The 21,387-nt window shown below is 33.9% G+C and overlaps 1 protein-coding gene across 3 annotated transcripts in view; it reads left to right on the top strand.

Moving 5' to 3' along the window:
* LOC118200800 (inverted formin-2-like) overlaps positions 1–21,387 on the top strand; it is a 358,115-nt gene that overhangs the window by 290,825 nt on the left and 45,903 nt on the right. For all 3 annotated transcript variants that reach the window (XM_085820652.1, XM_085820651.1, XM_085820650.1), the window contains 3 exons: positions 9,386–9,536; positions 10,734–11,873; positions 15,730–15,791. In XM_085820652.1, coding sequence (XP_085676778.1) covers positions 9,386–9,536; positions 10,734–11,873; positions 15,730–15,791 — 1,353 coding nt within the window. The remainder of the gene's footprint in view (positions 1–9,385; positions 9,537–10,733; positions 11,874–15,729; positions 15,792–21,387) is intronic.

The following is a 21,387-nucleotide window of genomic DNA, read 5'->3' as shown; positions in this document are numbered from 1 at the left end:
AGCCAAATCAGGTGAATAAGGAAGATGCTCCATCACAGTAATGTTTTTGCTGGTGAGAAACTGCTTGACAGATAGGGCCGTATTAGCGGGTGCATTGTTCTCGTGCAACAGCCATCCATTCACTCCACAGCTGTGGCCGTTTTTTCCAAATTTTTTCACGAAGTCTTTTTAGTACTTCGATTTAGTGGTATTGCTTAATAATCTGACCACTTGGAATCCATTCAATCATGATTAACGCCCAAGGGAGCGCCCAGTACGTTCATCATCTACCACACTGCCCCTTCCCCATGAAAACCGCTTATGTCATTCAAACACACATTCATCTCCATAAGCCATACCATTTTGAAATGATTCCTCCGTGGCTGATGTGTTAAGTTTCACAAGAAACTTGATGTTAATTCGCTGTTCGATTTTTACATTAGGTGTTTTTCCTGCAGACTGCAGTTGCATGTGTTCACTCAATGACGCAGTGCTCCCCACTGGCGTGGCGATTTAAGCCAAAACTGGCCGCATGGATAGAGAAGATGTGTGGCATGACATCACCATAATAGGTTTTGCCAACTCCACTCTGTTTTCAAGCTACACATTCAGTTTTCTTTTTTTTTCCCGCACCTCGTATGTGTTGATCTCAGTCTTGCTCTATCTGTTAAAGTTATTTACAAAAATAGTTCGAAATAAATGTAACTACCGTATTGAAAAAACTGTGTTTATTATTCAACTTTGCCATTAGAAAATTTTTTTATTATTTCCGGACATCCCTTAAGTATTGGTTAAATTGTAGAAGTCTATTATTTTTACTAATAGTTATTTTAATTTGTTAACCCTTTCTCTCTTTTATTTCCCTCGTCTTTCCTCTCCAGTAAGTAATTCAGTTAGGGTGAGCGAGAGTGTATTTAAACTGAAGTAACGAAAAGTTTAGTTAGAGGGCGGTTTCGCTAGTGAGAGCGCACTCTGGTAATTCTACCAGCTGTTGAACTTAGAATCTCTGCTTCGCATTCTTACTGTCGAATTTACTATTCCGCCGATGTAGGTTTCCGAGTCAACCTTCTAGGTTACACCGAATTACGTAGTCACGCACTAATATTTATCTTTGAATTTAGTTGCTTCACGTTATCTTTTTTATGTTCCTGATCACAAGTAGTTGTTGATTGTGTAAGCACATGTGTCCTTGCCGTCTGTAAACGCTTGTATTCAATAAAAGGGTCTTTTACACCTTTTCCCTGTTGTATTCATCTTCGAGTCGTTCGCAACTTAGACTTTTAAACATTGCATGTTAGCAAAGAAGAATAGATCCTATAAAATAAAATGCATTGTATGTTTCTTTAAATCTTAAACTGGCCCTTATGTAAGCAGAAGTTTGCAATTTCTTCTCCAAGGAATTTTAAAATGTTGATTTGCTAGGCCTTCATAAGATATTTAAATTGAACAATCAAGAGTATAATTCTTTTTTATGATGACCGTCAATCTATCCTTTCATCGCAATTGACTTTTTCTGTAATCCCCCACTTGTTCCCTTTCTTAAAACAATACAGTTGACAATTTTGGCATATTTCCAGCAATTCATATCGAATTCTAGCGATAAAGAAAACGCTTATATTACAATATGATTTTAATTGATTTTGACTGACGGGAGGGGCGTTAAAGTTATCACGATGAACGTGCAGCTTTCTGCCTTAAAAAAAGGCAGTTGAGTCATTAAGCTAGTGGAAATCGTGCAGTGCCTACAAATGAAATGATCGTGGAATGAATTGAATGGATGTTTTTTTGTCATGAGAAAGGGAAGAGAGTTAAATTCGATGGGTACAATGTATTCAATGGCGGTAAAATATTTCAATCCGGTTTCCAGAAAAACAAATAATGTCAGAATGAGTCCTTGTGTCTACCGTTAGTAATCAATGCTGCCAGTGGGCGAGGTATTATTTTTTAAGTAAATATCTAAAACTGTTTATCTTCAGATATTTGACAAGTGCACGAACTCATTCGCTCCTGAAGCTGTTCATCATCCAAAATGTTCGTAAACCGAAACAATTTTTTCCAAAAGAATTAACCCCTTGGGTACATTTGACGTCTGAGACACGTCATTCACTTTTCCCCCCTAGGAGCGGTTGACGTGTCTCAGACGTCAAACCAAAAATTAAACTCTTGGGTTCATTTCAGACGTGGGCGTAAAGCACATAGAGGCATAGTCATAAGGGGATAAAATACGGGAGACCCGTTCACACCTGCGAAAACGAGGTGTAAGCCATAGCCAATGAGAGAAGCTAAATTTGCGCGTGCGTGGAATGTCTACAACGCTGTTCTCCCGCTCGATTGATTTCCCGCGTTCGCTCTGCTTGTTTTTTTTTTTTTTTTTTTTTTTTTGTTGTTGTTGTTGTTGTTGTTGTTGTTGTGTCATGGCTTTTTCAACTCGCCACAAAGTTTTACCGGCTCAACAGAATGATCTTTTATCTGCAGAGGCAACGGAAGAAGGTAAAAACAGAAAAATAACAAAATGGTCTAGAGATATTTTTTTGAAAGACCAATACTTTGGCACATATCTTTCTGTACAAAGCAGTATGGAATATTTCTGCATTGTACTGTAGTACTCTCTATACTATAAACATGCACATGCATAACCACTTATGTCCTTATATACTACATAAAACCTTCTTCAATTTTTATATATAATTTCTCTTAGGAGAAATACGATATTCTAAATATGCCTAATTTAAAAAAAAATCTTGAGGATAACTAACAGATAGCCTGTATATAATATTTTTCTATTTTGCAGGTGTGAAAGCAGTTAAGCTAAAACAGTACTTACCATACATTATTATTATTATTATTATTATTATTATTTTCAATCAAAAGGAACATGTTTCTGTGACAGTGAAACATGTGTGCTTAGCACTCCTTATTCACTGTCCCTGTCGATCACTATAGTAGTTTGCTGCACTACCAGTATCAATTATCACTAGTACTAGTATCCCACAACTGGTCACAATGACCAGCAAACACAACTAGTACAATACTAGGAAACGTTCACCCGACAATGTATTTTATGCTCAATCATTAAATACATTTTGCTGTCTTGCCAGCTGTTTGTATACATCTATTTTTAATAATTTGCATGTATAAGCCGCACCCCTGAATTTAATTTCAAGATATGCTGTCATTTCTATTTACGACCAAATCTCAAAAGTAATTTCACATTGACAAATTTTAGGTACCCAAGTCTTCAAATACATCAAAATTATAAACATTCATACCTTATCCAGGAATTTCTACCAGAGAAATAGCATGAATTTAATGATCAAAACTCCGTTCAAATGATAGTAATAAAGAGTGGTTAATAATAACAAATACTATTCATTAAATTATAGTCCATGTTATGAATTATGTGTGCTATTTAGTTTCATTAAAAGTAAATTCCTTTCATGGAGAACGTAATTAAAAAACAGAACAGACAAAACTGCACTTTAACAGGAGACAAAACTGTCTAGACTGTTGACTGCTGTTTTAAGGATATTTCACTACATCTTTCCTTTCTTGGAATTCATAAGAGCATTTTTCTCAAAAGATTAATCTTTTATTACTTATACAAAGCTTACACTATTGAATTGACTATTGTGACTATTCTTAAATAAGTGAAAATAATTTTTTTAAGTAATATTTTTACTGTTAAAAAAACAGCAGATTCTTGATATTGATTTGATGTTTTAGTAAAATTAATTCATGAAGTTTGTTTGGGAAGAAAATCAACATTTGAAGCAAATACCAATACAATATTTCCAGCTTTTTTAATAAATTTATTCTTAAATACAAAAATAATTAAACAGGAAAAAAAATTACAGTAATAATTTTAAAAAAATTATAGGCAGAAAGAAAGTAATAATAATAATTTACACAGAAAAAATAAAATTTTTGCAAGCATGCTTTTTTTAAAGAATTTTCATAATAAAATGAAAAATATTGGAAGGGATCAATCATCTACAGCGTGCATAATCCTGAGCTTAACTTTCGCTTTACGAGTTTCATCCATATTTTTCAATATAAATTGAAAAACTCATTAAAAAATGCATTAAAAACTCATTAAAAAATGCACGTCATCATCGTAGATTTCTTGCGAGATCAACTCTTTATTTCGTTCGGATATGATTACAACTCATTATTTTGTTCGGATACGATTACAACTCAGTCGGTTACGATGTGTTCCATATTTAAAAAAAACGTCGCCTTCGATGTGACTGCGAAATCGTCTTAAGAAAGCCGCTTCGTTTTAGCTTCGCTCTGATTGGTCGACGCTTATCCCAAACTCAGCGTAAAGTTGAAACCTTGGAACCTTGTGCCACGAGTCCTAAACCAGATTCTGTGACGTAGCAGTGACTGGTTGCCTTGGCAACGGAGCTCGGCTTTAACCACTTATGTCCTTTACGCCCTCGTCTGAACGGGGCCTGGAGACGACATTCACTTGTTTCCCTAGGAGCGGATAACATGTCTAAAACGTTATTTGAGGTTAGGCACAATTCTGTTCATTTCATTGTAGCTTGTATCAGTCATAATTGAAGAGGCAATTACAGTATTTCGGTGAACATTATTTGCGATACACTGCCCCATTATGTCAAAAACAAGGAATATATTTTATAATAGTGATAGCGAAAGTGACTTTGAGAAATCTAAAGAAGAATTGTTTAGTGATCCTGAAATTGACAATTATAATGAAATACAAAGCGAAGGTGATGAAGACGATATTGAACTAGAAAATGATGACAATTGTAATATAATATCAAGGTTTCGAAGACGCACAAGACGTCTATCGAGCAGTGATAGTGAATCTTCTCGTGAACGAGTATCAGAGGAATGGATTTGGGAAGAAGAAGAAAATGTAGCCAATATGAAAGTTTTTCTGAAATATCTGGAATTAATCCTTTGAGCCTGCGTAGACTAGGTAGTAATCCTACGCCTTTAGATTTTTGAAAGAAGTCTTGAATGAAGATTTTTGGTACACTATAGTAGAAGAGACGAATAGATATGCCAGACAAGGGACAGAAAAAGAAGGTTGCGTAAAAAAAAAAAAAAGGTGGTTTCCTGTAAGCTCTGCTGAAATGAAAGCTTATATTGCATTATGCATCTTGATGTCGCACATGAAGAAGCCAAAAATGCATATGTATTGGTCAAAACGATATGCAATAAGTACTCCAATTTTTGCCAGCACTATGGCACGCGACAGGCTTTTGATGTTTCAAGCTTTCTACATTTTACGGATAATGAAGAGGAAAATAAAGATAACAGAATAAGAAAGATTATTAATATAGTGGATTACCTAAACACTAAATTTTGTTACATTTATATTCCTAAAGTGAAGTAGCTATTGATGAATCGCAACCAAAAATTATATCCGTTTCACATGCAAAGATTTTCTCAAATAAATCCGTACCCAATGGGTTAATGTAAAATGTACTAATTCGTTCCTGGACCACAGATGATTGTTTATTTAATCTTTGAAACAGTAGTTTAGGTATAAATAAACCATATAAATCAATAAACCAAAACTAGTGGAAATTATTAAATATAAAACAATAAACAGATAAAATAGAAGAAAAGTTAATTTAATTGTATTGTACCTGTAAGAGGTGAAGTGGATGGAGTAAGTAGAAAACGATAAGAAAAGTTTTAATATTTGGATGTGGGATTCCCTTCTATAAAAATACTCAGTAACTTTTATTAGGAGGCATCTTCTTTTATCTTTCTTCTGTGTCTCTAAGAACCAATCAGCTCTGCTGAAGACTACTGGCTCTCTTGTTTCAATCAGTTAATAAACAAAGTGAAACAGTGAAACTAAGTGAGCAAATCAAATATAGTTGTTCTAAGTTTTAAATTTTTTTTCTTGAGGTATGGGATTGTCATGGAAAATGGTTTATGGTGTAGGTTGCAACTGTTTTATTAGCTTGTTATCGCTACGTAAAAACTTTGCATTTTACTCCATTCCTCACAGTTATAGCGAAATAGAGAACTAGGGTAACTTTGCTTTCCCCTCTTTTTCTGAAAACATTTCTTCTATAGTCGCCTTTTGTTGCAGCTTAAATTGTTGTAAATTTTTCTTGTGAATTCATTTTTATGGTCCTTCTGTAACTCCTCTACGTCTTGTTCATTGTTAGTTTTCTATACAATGGTTTTGCATAGATAACAAAGAAGGTCCTAAGTGTCAAACCCCTCAAAGTTTCTCCACGGAACCCAATCTGGCTGTAATTCCCTCCAGACTGAATTCATGATCTTAACGTCAATTGCAATGAAGCTTTGTGAATGAGAGTTTAGCAGTGGAAACTATTACAATAATGTTTTCATAAGTCTTAAAGTGTTATGAGGCGCATTCATCCAATGCGTTTTTTGTTCAGATAATTTGTTCGTGATTCGAGGTTCCACTGTATAATAAATCACTATAGCCGTTAATTATGTAGGTTTAAACAGTAAGTTTTTCTTTTTAAATAATATTCTGCGATTCGTTCTTTTTCGTCAATATTGCCTTCTCATAACGGCGATGTAAATCGAGTTGGTGTGAAACAAATCTGCTAAAACACAATGTAAACAGAAGGACCCGTTCTCGGCATCCAGAAATATTTTGAAACCTTGCTTGGTCGGCCATCTTTAGGTTCTAAATGATTCTTGTCTCCACTGGAGTTGGTTGACTCAGAAAGCTGATCTTCAATAGCAATATGTATTCTGAGATAGGTTGCTAAAGGTAGTTGCTAAGACGTTCTAAAGGTAGTTGTTAAGAGAAGTTTCACTGTATATTGTTTTTATGCAATTAATCTATGTAAAAATAAGTGTTTCTAAATAAAATTAATATAAATATTAATATTGTCAGTAAATGAGTATTAAAGAGTTATGGTGTGTGGTTATGGTGTAGGTAGTCATTGGGTGATATCGATGCATGAACGTGAGAAATGAGCAGTTCCCTCGCCAGGATTCGAACTCTGGATCTCCCGAATACGCCTCGAGTGTGCTTTCAGTTACGCTACGAAGCATGACGAAAGGATGAAGAAAATCTCTTAGGGATTAATAGTAAATTTGTTATTATCAGTGTCCGTTTGCGAATGTAGATTGCAGTTACATAGTCCTGTACCTAGGTGTTGTTCAACAATAGGGCTGGGTATGGACTTGCATTAAGATCAACTTAGCAGCTAAATGTTCACGGAAGTGATTAGTCGTCTCAAATTCTATGGGGCAAGGGCCCTTTTCCAGGACAGTATCTCGCTTCGGGGTACCTTTTTTCCGGATAATGTCCCATATTCTGTAAATATTCCGGTATTTTTTAAATACATTTGACAGGAATTTTGTGCTTGCTGTCGGTCATGAAAATGTTTTTGTGTAATCTAAAATTTATAAATAAATTGATTGATTAAAATATAATAAATTGATAATAAATTGATTTTTCTGTATTATGCATTTCAGGTAAATAGCGAGGTCCACAAAATTAATGATGTATGAAGGAATTTCTGAATTTTCTTCCCATCTCCGATTTTTAATTTGGAATGTTAAATTATCTGAGGAGTTCTAAACGGATCACCTTTTAGAAATAAAGTAGAAGATAAAAAAGTGGAGAAAAGTTTGATTTTTCAAAAGAAAACAATTTGACAAACAGTTATCAGATGAGAAATTATTCGGTGAAATATTGCATTTAAAAAAAAAAATATGAAATATTCAAAAAATAAACAGTTATACGACTATAGATCAGGAGCTGGGCAAAATCCTTCTCATATTTGGAACAATCATACTTTTTTTAAATCTGTATAATTAATAATTGAACTGTAAGATTCTAAACTTTGAATGTTACTGCCATGTATCTGGAACGTTGAGAACTGTTAAGCGAATAATCGCTTTAGCTCAAAATGATAGAAGTGTAAACTTAAGAAGGGTTGAATACCCTTTATTATTCCAAATAAAGTTTAACATATGACTCCTTTCTTGGAGTTTACAATAGAGCCTCCTTTCGGGCTTGAACTCAGGAAACTAAGAAATAAGACTTAATTAATCTGAACTAAAAAGTTATAGCCGAAGCTAACAAGATTCTAACAGAGTTGGCCCCTAACGCTAACTAATGGCGAAGCTATCAAAGGCCTAAAGTACGGCCGAGTGTAATAATAGCTTGTGAGAGAGTATCGCCAAAAGGCTAACGCGCGCTGAACAGAATCTCAGGCTCTCTTTCGAAGTCAGTAGAACTTCACAGTTAAATATTCTCCTCATTTGCATTCAACCGCCATTCTGAAAATACGTTCTGGACGGAAGTTGTAAGCTGAAATTAAGGCAAGACAGGAAAGTAACTTAAAATTAACTGTTAGAAAATTAAGATAAACCTTACAGAACTTAACAATTGAAGTAGCATAGCATATGTTTCTAGAATGAATTCGATGAAACATGTTTGTGGCAACCACGTCTAGAAGTAGACAGTATTTCTGAAAAGAGTATTATGTAGACAATATTTCTATAGACAATATTAATTTTGTTCGAAATAAATACTGTATTGAACGTTACCTACGGTCATATTCTGGAAGGTATCACAGATGACAGAAATTGAACAGAATCACAGATGAAGAACCGTTGGGTGTGTTTAGGTAATTTCACTGCTGTTCGAAAAAGTGAAATTTTTTTCAAACTTGTTAAAAGATGTCGAAATTTTCTTGTTCCACATCGGCTTCGGAGAAATTGTGATTATTTTAGATCTGTGATTCATGCAGTGGGACAAGGGATAAAATTGGTTATTATCTGGTGATGAAGTAAAATATGTATCTTCTGATAACTCATATGATTTGGGGATCATCTGAGTTATCAGAAGATGCAGTGAGATATGTAGGTCATATAATGTTTGCGTTGTGTCACTGTGCCAACACATCGCCCACCTTTACTGACTATATGTGATTATTCGTAACGCAGTGATGATAACATTTCTTCTATAACAATGAAAATGGCATACATGGTTCTTCAATATGTGTTAAGAAGTTTGATTTAGTGATTTTTATTTCATATGGGAAAAGATTTTCTGCGAGACCTTGTACTTCCCTGTTTTAAGAAAATAATTTATTTTTGATATGCTCAGTTTTTCAAAACACCAACATTAAATTTCAAAGCAGCGTTCTTCTGTTCCATTTAATAACATACTTTATTTAGCATCCCAATAACAATGTTTATAGTATTTGCCTCAGCAAATAAAAAGGTGAAGCAATATACGAGGTATATCTTTGAAACTATTCCTTTTACTAACATTATATGTACGTGTATGTAGTCTCGAGATCGTGCTTTCACTTCCTAAAGTTTAGTATTCTGAAACTTTTGCTATAATGAAAATTTTTGAGATATTGTCCAGATATTGGATGCCTTATTTCAGTCTAATTAGTTTTGCCTTACACAGGAAGCAGTGCAAAAATGGTGCTAATTCCGATTTGGCAGTTCAGTTGGATGTGTTCGATGAACAGCGGTCAACGGACGAAGGACAGTTTTCGGGGCCAGACGGTGTTGATCTTAGTTCTCATATGGATGTCTTCTTTGCTATTCTAAGACAGGTATGAAAAATACATTAAAAAAGTTAGAGTTTGTATAAATGAAGAATTGAATTCATTGAATAATAATACTGAAAAACTCATATAACAACTTTAGAAAATTAAACCGTTAAATAAAACTAGGATTATGAGTTGTCAAAAATAAGGGTATAAGGTTTGGATCTCTGGAAACCTAACTGCTAACAGCCTCTTATTAACTGGAAACTTTACTTGTGATTATTACCTTCGGAGTCGTTTTTTGTGCTTGTTATTACGCTGCGCGTGGGCCATTTACCATCTTTCTATTATAACTCAATATCATATTTTTTTCACTTGTGATTAGGATATCATAACAGTAGACGTTAAAGATAATATGCCTAGCATTTTAACTTTTTTTCTTCATATGGGTATAGATATTCCTAAATTGAATTAAATATTCTTTAAAAATTGCCATTATGCTTTGCACTAAAATATATTTTCTCTGAGATTTCCCTTTAAAACTGCAATTCTAGTACTAAACTACTCTATAGTTTAAATTCCCCCCCCCTAAAATTTTTAGATTTAAATTAAAAGTAAATTATAATAAAATTCCAAAGACACTGTTTTGAGAATAAACGAGCTACATCAAATTAATTTATTTGGACTATCTAGATATAGATAGTTTAAACAAACTCATATTCTCCTAGTTTGTTAAATTTGTAATGTTTTGAAATTAATAGCTTACACTGCATTGTATTATAAATGTGTACATTTTAACAATCGAAAGATAAAATCTATGCTATATATTTTATGCTATTTATTTTTAGAACAGGTATCAAAATTTCGTTTGCTTTCTTAACATCAATGTACTGTTACTTTTTTTTTTTTTTTTTGCTGAAGATGTCAAAATCTGAGAATGGCTCCGCCATCACACATGTCATTGAATCACTGGGTCGTTCTCCAATGATACAGACTTCAAAGTGTCAATCAAATCTTTCGAGAATCTGGTAAAACAGCTGGTCAGATTTTACTTTTATTGCCAAGAAAAACAATCAGTTTTGAGTGAAAAAGCCTTCTTTAGCGCACTTACTTTACTGTCTGGTTTTTAATATTATAGTATCTTATATTAGTATAAATATATTGTATTTTCACCTTTTGTACATATTGTACCTTTGTATATATATTGTATTTTCACCTTTTCCAATTTTTTATTTTATATTAAAATAAACATATTATTTTTAGATAGCTGAAACTCCGCAAGAGATACCTTTCCTGAGTATTTTGCAGCATTTGCTTCGTACAGATCTTAGCCAACCTCTATCCGAAGTCGTATGGGAAACTGCGGAAACTCTAGTCCACCGTGCTACACTTCTAGAGAGCAAACAAGAGGCTGACAGACTCCTAAGGGCATCAAATCTTGGTGGTTTGATGCGCTGCCACTGTTCCTGCCATTACAAATCCACCACATCGAACACTGAAGACTGTGATGTCACCCCCAACAAACGGAACAGACCCACTCATTTGTCTTTTTGTTCGTCTGACGGTGTTCGGACTCCAGGCTCAATCTTATCCCCAAGTCTCTCTCACCCTCCGCCAACACCGTATGATACAGCTGCTAGTCCTATGGTTACATCGTGCGTCAATGACGCTTTCAAGTCACCAACGAAAGGCTTGTTAAAACAAAACTCTGAATTCTTTCCTAATGCTGTCAGACAAAATAGTATTGCCGAACAAATAGTGCCAACAAAAAACAATGCCATATATAGCCAGTGTTGCAATTCTATGTCTAAGCATCAAACATCAGACGTGTTGTTGAACGACGAGTCTCAGGATCACAGCAGCATTTCAGCTAAGTGTAATAATAAGCCTTCAAATGATACTGTTTCTTCTAGTGTTCCAAATTCTAATCTGGAGTCATCAAACTGTGATCAAGGACATAACACCAATAATGATATTATATCTCAAATTCAAATTAATGGACAAATTTCTCAGAATATACCTCCTCCACCACCACTCCCTCCACAAAGTACAGGAGGAATGCCGTTACCACCTCCACCACCGCCACCACCTCCTTCTTTCGCAATAGCACCTCAAATCAAAAAGTCAGCAGTCGAAACAACTTTACCTCAACAGAACACACCAAAGCCAAAAACTAAAATGAAATCCTTCAACTGGAGTAAAATTCCAGTGAACAAAGTAATCGGTAAAGACAATCTATGGTCAAGGGTAGCGAAAGATCATACTGGAAGTCCCAACGATCTCGATTTTGATGTTATGGAAGGATTGTTCTGCCAGCAACCAGTAACTACTAATGGCCATGTGTCCCCGAAATTTGGAGATTCGAGCGATAATAATGACAAAAAGAAAAAGGAGATTCAAGAGGTTTGTTATAAATTCCATAATATTAGCTGCTTTTTTACCACATGAAAATACGCTGCTGAAGATTTCCAATTTGCATTCTCTTATCAAATACAGATCTATTAATAAATTTCGAGCAGATTTTTTTTAAACAGAAATAGTTAGTATGCTAGTATTTAGTTTAAAATTCGTCTTGAAGGGAAAAATAAAATTTGAACACTGATAATTTCCTTCTTTCAATGAAGTGCAGGTTTTACATTTTTAATATTGGACTATCCTCAGATCACATCTTTTAAAGGCTGATTCTATGGCAGGATAATATTAATGTCGAAATTACATTCAACTTCCTTTAATTCGCAAACCTGTAGAGCCATTAGGTATATTTTTGGAAGCAGGAGAATTGAAAAATTAGCAACGCCTTCGCCGGGAATCGAACCACGGACATCTGAAATACCAGCTCAGTGTGCTGACCACTATACCACGAAGGCACACTAGGAAGGCAGGAGAAATATCTTACATACTCCCCCTTTTAAAGGGCGACTGGGGTTTTTAGGGGACCCAATCGCCAAATCCTAGGTGTGGAGAGTCATCATCCTCAACCCTTTTAGTTTGGGCGCCACTGTAGAGACATTAGGTTAATTGGAAGTGGGCAAGATGAAAAATTAGCAGCGCCTTCGCCGGGAATCGAACCACGGACCTCTGAAATATTGACTCAGTGTGTTGACCACTGTACCACGAAGGCACGCTAGGAAAGCGGGAGAAATACCTTACAAACCTTAGAACCAAGAGTTGTGCGGATTTATATAAATCATGCCTTTCTGAAATTTGTTTATATTTTTCCTTTTCTAAATTTTACATTAAATTTGGATTTTTTTGCGTATAAATAATTAAATCAAATGCACGTATTAAGAATTCATTAATACAGAACCATCATATTTTTTAAGTATATTAACGTAATAGACACCGCATAATGTGATCACGGTTAATGTTATCGTTCGAATATTGTAATCAAATTGCCCAAGTCCAGCCCATCTGTTTACGGAAGCATAAGTGAGTCAGTGAGTTAGGGCCGCTAAAGTAATTCACGTACTGTGATGAACAGTGCGGTTGATATGATTAAAATATTACGGAAAGGAAATTTTTGAAACTGAAGTAAAATCGCCAGAAGGTCAAAATAAATTATAAAAATTGGCAAATGACAAAGAAGTGTCACCAAGGGATTCAGTTACCCAATAGCTTAGTTTTAATTTCAATCAACCATTTAAAATTAAACAAAAAAAAAGCGACTTTAGTTTGGCGTAGATTAGCAGCGTATTTTCATGAATACCTCTATCGATTTTGAAGGCGGTCAAACACAGGTCCCTCTTCTTCAGGAGCAGAAATTTTCTCCTCTTTCTTTGCTCCTGGAAAATAAAATGTACGAAAACATTTACTAAAGATTTTTTTTTTCCGGGGGAGGGCCTGATTTTCAGTTTTACATTGGCATGCTCTCTTTCAATTAGGAATGCCCTCCAAGTATTAAGAGTAGGGGTACAGACAGCATCGGTAAATTAATTTCAAGAAATTTTTAGAAACGTTATGAACAGTGTATAAATGAACTTTTACATTAAAGACATTGGTTATGAACAGTGTATAAATGAACTTTTACATTAAAGACATTGGTTATGAACAGTGTATAAATGAACTTTTACATTAAAGACATTGTGGACAGTTCATAAAGAAGTTATTGCCTTTTCCGAAACAAAATGCTGCGAAAATATCTGTTTGTATTAAATTCCTTATTTACTCATCGCTTAATGTTATCAAAATAGTAGTCGACTAACATGATCACATTAAGCGGCGCCTATAATTTTGATAGTGATTTCTTTTATATTTTTGGAACATCATTTCTATTGTTGTTTATTTTTCTATTGTTGTTGTTAACACTTTATGTTTCCCTATTATTTTTTTTCTCTAAGTATATATAATATCAATATTTCCTATGGTCTGTAGTAAATTTGTTTCTCTAAAAGATAAGATACTGTTTACATAATGCTAAATTCTCAATGAAAGTAATTCTTGCTTACTGATTATCAGATTCAGTAATCTTAATTTACTTTAAATAATTTCATCCCCAGTGAGCTAAACTGTATTAATAATAATAGGAGCGTCATTTTTGAAGTTCTTCTAGTCTAAAATATTTTCTTTTCTGTAAAGATCAGGGAAATCTGGAGCTCCAATTTGGGCAAACAAAGTAATTCTTATACTTTTGCATATAACTTAAACTATGCAATGTCACATTCAGTTTCATTTGTAGCAACAAAGCCAATGTTCATTTACAAGACATTTTCCCCCAGAAACTCATCTCTACTATTAAGAACCTGTTATATGCATGTTTGTATTTTCCTAGCATTGTGGAAAAATGGCGGCACCTACAACCACCAAATTTTGAACACATATATCCTCCACCCGAAGTGGTAAGCCTTAATGTGAATTTCGAATCTGTTTCTGTTTCTCATTTCTTTATTTCTTCTTTCCCCGAGTGTAAGGAACTTTTGATTTAAAAAAAAAAAAAAAAAAAAAAAAAAAAATCAGCGATATAAAAGCTATGTGGTTTCTGCAAAATGTGAGATACTTATATTTCAAATTAAATCAGAAAAACTCAGTGATATTATAAGATATTTCTCCCGCTTCCCTAGCGAGCGTTCGTCGTGTAGTGGTTCTGCACACTGGCCGGTATTTCAGAGGTACGTGGTTCGATTCCCGGCGAAGGCGGTTGCATATTTTTTAATCTTTTCTGCTTCCAGTTAACCTAATGACTCTACAATATAAAAAAGTTTGTTGCCATTCGGAAAAACGCAATATATTCTTCTTTCGAACTTAATCAACAAACTCAGCCCTTTAAAAGAAATGTCTGCCATTGCCCAAATTACAATATTTTTATATTCTACATGGCACTACGTTGTCGTTCAGCAAAGCGTCAGATATTTATTTTTTCTTACAAATTAATTTTGTTATTATTCAACAAACCAAACGATTGAAAAGCAATAAAGACGAACTCTTTTCAGTATCTGGGCAGTGAAATGATCTGGACAGTGAAATCACTATCTGGACAGTGAAATGACATTAGCACGATTCAATAAAATCATGACATATATTTTTCATTTTTGTATTACGCGATAGGCCACGCAAGCGGCTAATAAATAAAATTGTTCAATTTTTACAGATCTAGTCCGTGTATTAATAATAACAATAATAATAATGCACTTGCGCATACAGAAAAAGCTAAGTAACTTGCATTTGTAGATACCATTAAGCATTTTATTTCGAATCAGGAGATATAAAAAATATGCAGTACCCTCACGAAGATTCGAACTTCGGACCTCTCGATTGCTGGTCGGGTGTGCTGTCCAGTTACGTCACGAAGCAAGACCGACATCAGGGGCGGTGGGTGCAGCTTGTTTTACTGCGACGGGCGGGAAAATTCAGGCGCGGCGAATTTTTTTTAATTTAGGTACACAACTGAGCGGCAGAACTTAGAAGCCACAAATTCTGCCCTGAGCGGCAAAAGCGTAGTACCGAACATGCGAGGAGGGAGAAAGTACCTTAACACATTAATTAAATTAATTTTGCTTTTTCAGCTAAACTATATGTTACCTATATTGTATACTCTTGTTAAAATTTGTTTGCATATGTACACGTAACAAAAATTGCTGATAAATTTGTCACCATGTTTAATTCTCTGAGAATGAAAGTTTTGTTTGTTTACATCAAAATGCGTGGATTACAAGCATTCGCGTATTGGGAGTTCTTTCATGTAACGCTTTCGAATGTTAATGGCATTGTCATGTTTTTTATTTTCTTTTACAAATGTATTTTCATGACTCTTTTATACCTGCAGATTAACCTGTTGGATGGGAAAAGAAGCTTGAATATCAATATATTTTTAAAGCAGTTTCGCAGGTAAGAATGGCAGTTTACGTAGTACTTAAGTATATGTTAATTGTATGTATGTATTTCAATTGTATATTGTCTTATATAGTATTCAATTGTATATTGTCTTATATAGTAATAAGTGTCAGGGTGGTCTTAGTTATACATAGTGAAGTATCAGGGTGAAGTTTACATTCTATTGTAGTTTATTATGTATTCGAAGATAAAAGTATAGATTCAACCTTCTCAAATAGCATATTCAGTAAGCGCTTAAATTAAAAGAAAATGAAAACTGATCAGTTTGTCTGGGAGAAGTATTAAATCATACCATGCATAAAAAAAGGTTTTACAGAAACTTATTATGGAAGTGAATAAATTTTAAAAAAATGGTAATTCTTTGTTTTTATTTAACTTCATTCACACTGATTTAACATGGCTTGCTATTTTTAGCCCAAAATGACATTAGCCTGAATGTTCTATTAGTCTTGAAACGGGATTATGCGTCGTCTATTGCAAACAGATGTATCATCTTTCAGATTGTTGCCACAAAATATTATTACCGTGTATTATTTTAAAGAAATTAAATAATTAAGAATATGTATGTATGTTCCTTGCACTATGAAAAAAATGGCAGTACCTAGGGCCATCATTTTTGAATAACGTGGCGCTCTACCCGAACATGTGCGCCTGAAAGCCCGAATTTTGAGTTTCGAATTTTATAGTTCAGATTTTTTAAAACTTTACACTGAACTTTTGATAACAAACACAGCAGTTGGAAAGCGAATAGTACCGACGCTGTACGAATAAAACATTATCTCCATCGCGCGAGATTCACTATTCTAAAAATATCCAGTTTGTTATTATTTTGTGATCTTTTGTGATCTTGTTGTTGAATTGAATTTTATGTGGCATAAGTGCAAAGAGCATGATATTTAATTAATAAATTTTAACACACAAAACGTTACTAATATAAATACAGAAAGAAATGTTTTGCAAGCCGTCTTACTAAAAAAACTGAATATTCATATGATGAATTGAGAAAAGACTGGGGATGGGAATTTAATGAAAAATCTGAAAGCTTTCAGATTTTATTGGGCGTTTTTTTTTTTTTTTTTTTTTTTTTTTTTTTTTTTTTTTTTTTTAAACGTTTTGCGTGCTACCTTTATTTATTAAATATCATGTTCTTCTCACTTAAACCACAAAATTCAATTCAACAGCAGTATCACAAAACAATTTAAAATGAGCATATCTTTAGATCTTTAGAATTTCCGAAAAACAGTTTCGCGCGCTGGAGATAAAAACTTTTTTTTCTTTTTTTCTTTTTTTTTTTTTTCCCCTCCCCCGTACGGTGTTTCCATTGCTCGCTTTGAAATCGCTGAGTTTGTTCATGAAAAATTCGTTAACGTGTTTCAGAATATGAACGATAATAAAACAAATTCCAGGTTCCAAATTAAGGCTTCCATATTCTTATCAACTTGAAAAAACGTTTCAAGGGAAGGGATACCTTCCTGGAGGACTTTCTAAGGGAAACTGGCTATTATACACGTTTACACATGGGATAAACAACGAAAACGCCCATGCAACCAGCCCGTTCGCCTGAAATCGAACCCTGGTTGGAACTACCATTGTTCAACGATTTTACCACTCGCCAGCTGTTAGGCCTATGAGAGGAAGTCCAGTTCTTTTACTATGGTCTCCAGTGCATTGAGATAAACTCTCTAAGAGCACTCTTCTAAGAGCATACTGTAAATGCTGTGTGAGATTCAAATATCCATTTATTTCCATTTCAGTAATAGATTCATCAAACTGGATTGAATAACAATACTTAAGTTTGCTTCTGCTCATTCGATGGAAAAGTAAATTAGATCAACTAGTTTCTTCTTGAAATATTGCTATTTTTTTCATATGTAAAGGTAATTTGGGCAACAGCTTAAATAAGTGTACTTTACAGACAAGGTATTCAGATGATATAGAATTCGGCTGAGCCTTATAACCCCCTTCCCCCTTTTCCTAATAAATTTATCAGGGTGACATAACACTGAAAAACTTTTCATAGAATAAGTAAAGGTCAGTGATCATCCATGGTGATATACAGCGTATTTATGGTATACGTAGTGAGACCTAGGAAAAATTCCATGCAGCCAGTATATTGCAACACGGATAGAAGATTATTTCGTTATTTTATCTAACTAACCACTGGCGTAAAGTAGAGGTTGCGTAGCTATTTATTTATTACTAAATATAAACTAAGTTTTTGCTTTAAATAATAGATTGAAATATTTAAGATAAAACTCATGAAACCTATTTCCCTAGACTCTGCTTTTTACTTTATAAGAACAATCCTAATTTTAATATTTGGGTGAAATGTTAAACGTCTGAATCCCCACAAATTTTTACTCGAAAACTCATATTTGTCAATACCCGCATTGTAATGACGTATAAGTTTTTTCCGAATTTGATTATTTCCCTCTGTTAAAGTATTTCTTAAGTTTTTAAAGCAGTTGGGGGTTTATTGTGGCACTTTTCGGGCATTTCAGAGCATTTTGAAGCATATTCTAGCAGTCAGACTGAAACTTAAAGTTGCCCTTGACATAACACTGTCTCAATTCCTATGAACTCATTTTTACTAGGCACGCATCAGAAAACTGATCATATAATCTGTTAGTCCTTTCTATCACGGCAGACCTTTTCAGGGTTACTTCTGAGAACTTTTCCATATCGGTATTTCGTAGCTTTTTAAGACATTTTGCGCATATCCACTTCCATAGGTTTATATGCAAGAGGAAAAAGCTTTTCTACGTATAACATTCTTGGAATTACACACTCACAGCTGCTATGTGCAATACACTTTTCTATTTCGATAAAATCTCAGGATTTTTTAATTTAATTTAATTTAATTTTTTTCCTCAGCTGGTATAGTCTATTGGCGGTATTTTGGCGAACGACCTTGGATCTTTCCATTTTAAAAAACCCACTATCGAATTAAGAATGCTGTAAAGGCGAAAGACATTTGAGCTTACTTTTCACCAAACGATTCTTTTGCCTCGAAAGTTTGAGTAATGTATTTTTTTTAATTTAGAATAGAGATGAAGATGTCATAGTAGTAGTGGAAAGTAGCTTTTCACAAGATAAAAACTTACATACTGACAAGACAACATATTTCACTTTCGAAAACATCAAGAAGCACTTTTCAATGAAATGTTACCTACATTTGTGTAAAGTTGAAAAATCGGAAGGAAAAATAAAATGCAGTTAGAGATATGTTTAATTGGTTGAGCTTTATCAATTGTGTCATTTTTATATTATTATTCTTTAGTTTTGGGGGACTTTTTTATTTTTAAGGGCATTTTTTCCATTTTGATAGCATTTTCGGTCATTTTTAAGGCCTTTTTCTCTGAACTTTTAGGGGTCATCGAAACCCGGCCCTTGTTTATAATACATGTCTGGAGCAGTTGCTTAACGTCTTTTGTGTTCACAAAATACTATGAATAAATGCGATCTATTTTGTGATGCGTATCCGTATCACTCATATTTCAATTTGCGCACTGTTTAAATCAAACTCGGTCAAAATTATTTTTCATTCAATTAAAACGGTTTCGATAAATTGTAGCATTCGTAAATAGGTAACGCAGAAAGATAAATTTAGCGCCTGTCACGAAATGATACTACGCTGTACGAAAGTAATAGTTATTTGCGTATATTCAGCTATTGATGCACGCACTAGAAAACAAACAATACTTTTCGGTAAAGAATATTTTACAGTAAGAAAGAACGGACTCAAGATGATGTTATCGTGTGTACTACAAGTTCCTCAAGGAAATATTTTACTGCTATAATTTGTAGCTTAAAGTGCGATATTCCTAGTCTGGTTTAACTAGTTTTCAGTTCAGGGTTTAATCATTGAAAGCGTAATGCCATCTCGTTTAACTTTTCCATAGGCTGAATGCTGTGTTTCTTTTGTTCCAGATCCCTGTAACCGTCAGATGGAATATGTTCCCAATCAGTCATCTCGATTTCCCTTTTACCAACCTCTTCCAGGCTTTTTTTTTTTTTTTCAAATAATTTTATTTACAGCTTGTGAGTCAGTCATCAAACAAACGTGAAAGGATATTGAATAGAAAGCGCGGGAGGAATAGGCCAAGGTCGTCTTCTCTGCTATCATTTTGAAATTTCTTTTTCTTTTGCGTGTTTGGCTTTGCGGATAGAGCAAGCCATGCGCGGGAAAAAGCCTTGGCTAGTTGTTTATTCTAATTCAGACTGTCAATACAAATATCTAGGAATTGTTCCGCTCGTCTTGGGCGTGGGAATCGTGAAATGTCGATACAATGATTGCCAGCTAGTAAATAGTAACCGTAAAATATTTTGATTTTTTTTTTATTTTCTTACTTTTCTTTCTTTCTTTTTTCCTCCAATCTTATAGATATATATATAGGGTTATCAGATCTCGGACAGTTGGTTGTATGTGTATTTGTTTAATCAAGTTTGGCGCTAAATACGTCAGTTCTAGTACAAAACATTTTTCAACCATAAACAATGTAAGATTACAACTATGAACATCATTATTCACAGCTGTGAACAGTTAATATGTCTTCAGAAACAAATCGGTTACAAGTGTCAATACGTGAGAAACATTTGAACTTGAAAGTGAATTCCAAATATTCGTATATTAAATTTCATAAACCAATATGAAAGAGTTTCTAAAGGAAATAAAAAATACTCAAGAGTGGAGCAAAAACAAGAATCTCAGCCATCCATCTCATCTGTTGCTTTAATATGCTGCAAATGTTTGCAGTCTACTTTTGAGTATCTTGGAAAATTTTATCGTCAACGCTGTTTAATATTTTATTCTTTCCTACTGACTTTTATCTATCATACTGTCGCAACCTCTGTGGAATGTGGCTCGAATTCAAGTTCTTTTTTCCCAACAACAAAACAACTAAAGTTTATGTATAGAAATAATTATTTTCAGAAAGGCACGGCCTACTCATTTTTTACAAGAATCAAACTATGGACTCCTCGATGAATCAGAAACTCAAAGCTAATTTGTTGAAGCTTTTAAAATATACTGCTCTATCTTTTGTAGCAAAACCCATTTCCTTTCACTTCTTGTTGTTTTCTAACCACTGAAGTTAAATTTTCATAAAGTTTTTTCAAGTCATGGCGCATTAGCTGATAATTTTCAACGGAAATAAACGACTGTAGAATATATCATTTCCTCAGGAAAATAAACCACTATGCATATACCTTTTCATGCACAAATACAAAATGCACTTCTTATTCGATTCCAGTGGGATCATATGCGCCATTCTTTCCCCCCTATGAACGCACATGGTTCAGGATTCTTGTTCTTAAAAAATATGGTAGTACTATAGTTTAAACTGAATAATTATGATTTTGAACCTCGTAATTCTTGAAATCGTATGAACTTTAATAATGTGTAAAATTTGATATTAGAAAAGTTCAGTTCCCTTAAAGCTCAGCTAATATGCATATAACCGACGTACAAATTTCATGAAATTTAAGAGAACAGAAATTAATGTGTTTTTTATGAGGAGGGATGGGGCATGCCCTCTTAATAAGAAATCCATGATTTTTTATGTAGAGGTGTATATCCTGACTGGGTGAT

This window comes from Stegodyphus dumicola, chromosome 7, assembly GCF_044657685.1.
Source record: "Stegodyphus dumicola isolate Sdum_Otavi_A_Nest chromosome 7, ASM4465768v1".
In the NCBI taxonomy this organism is placed as follows: domain Eukaryota; kingdom Metazoa; phylum Arthropoda; class Arachnida; order Araneae; family Eresidae; genus Stegodyphus; species Stegodyphus dumicola.
This window is presented reverse-complemented; position numbering and strand designations above follow the sequence as displayed.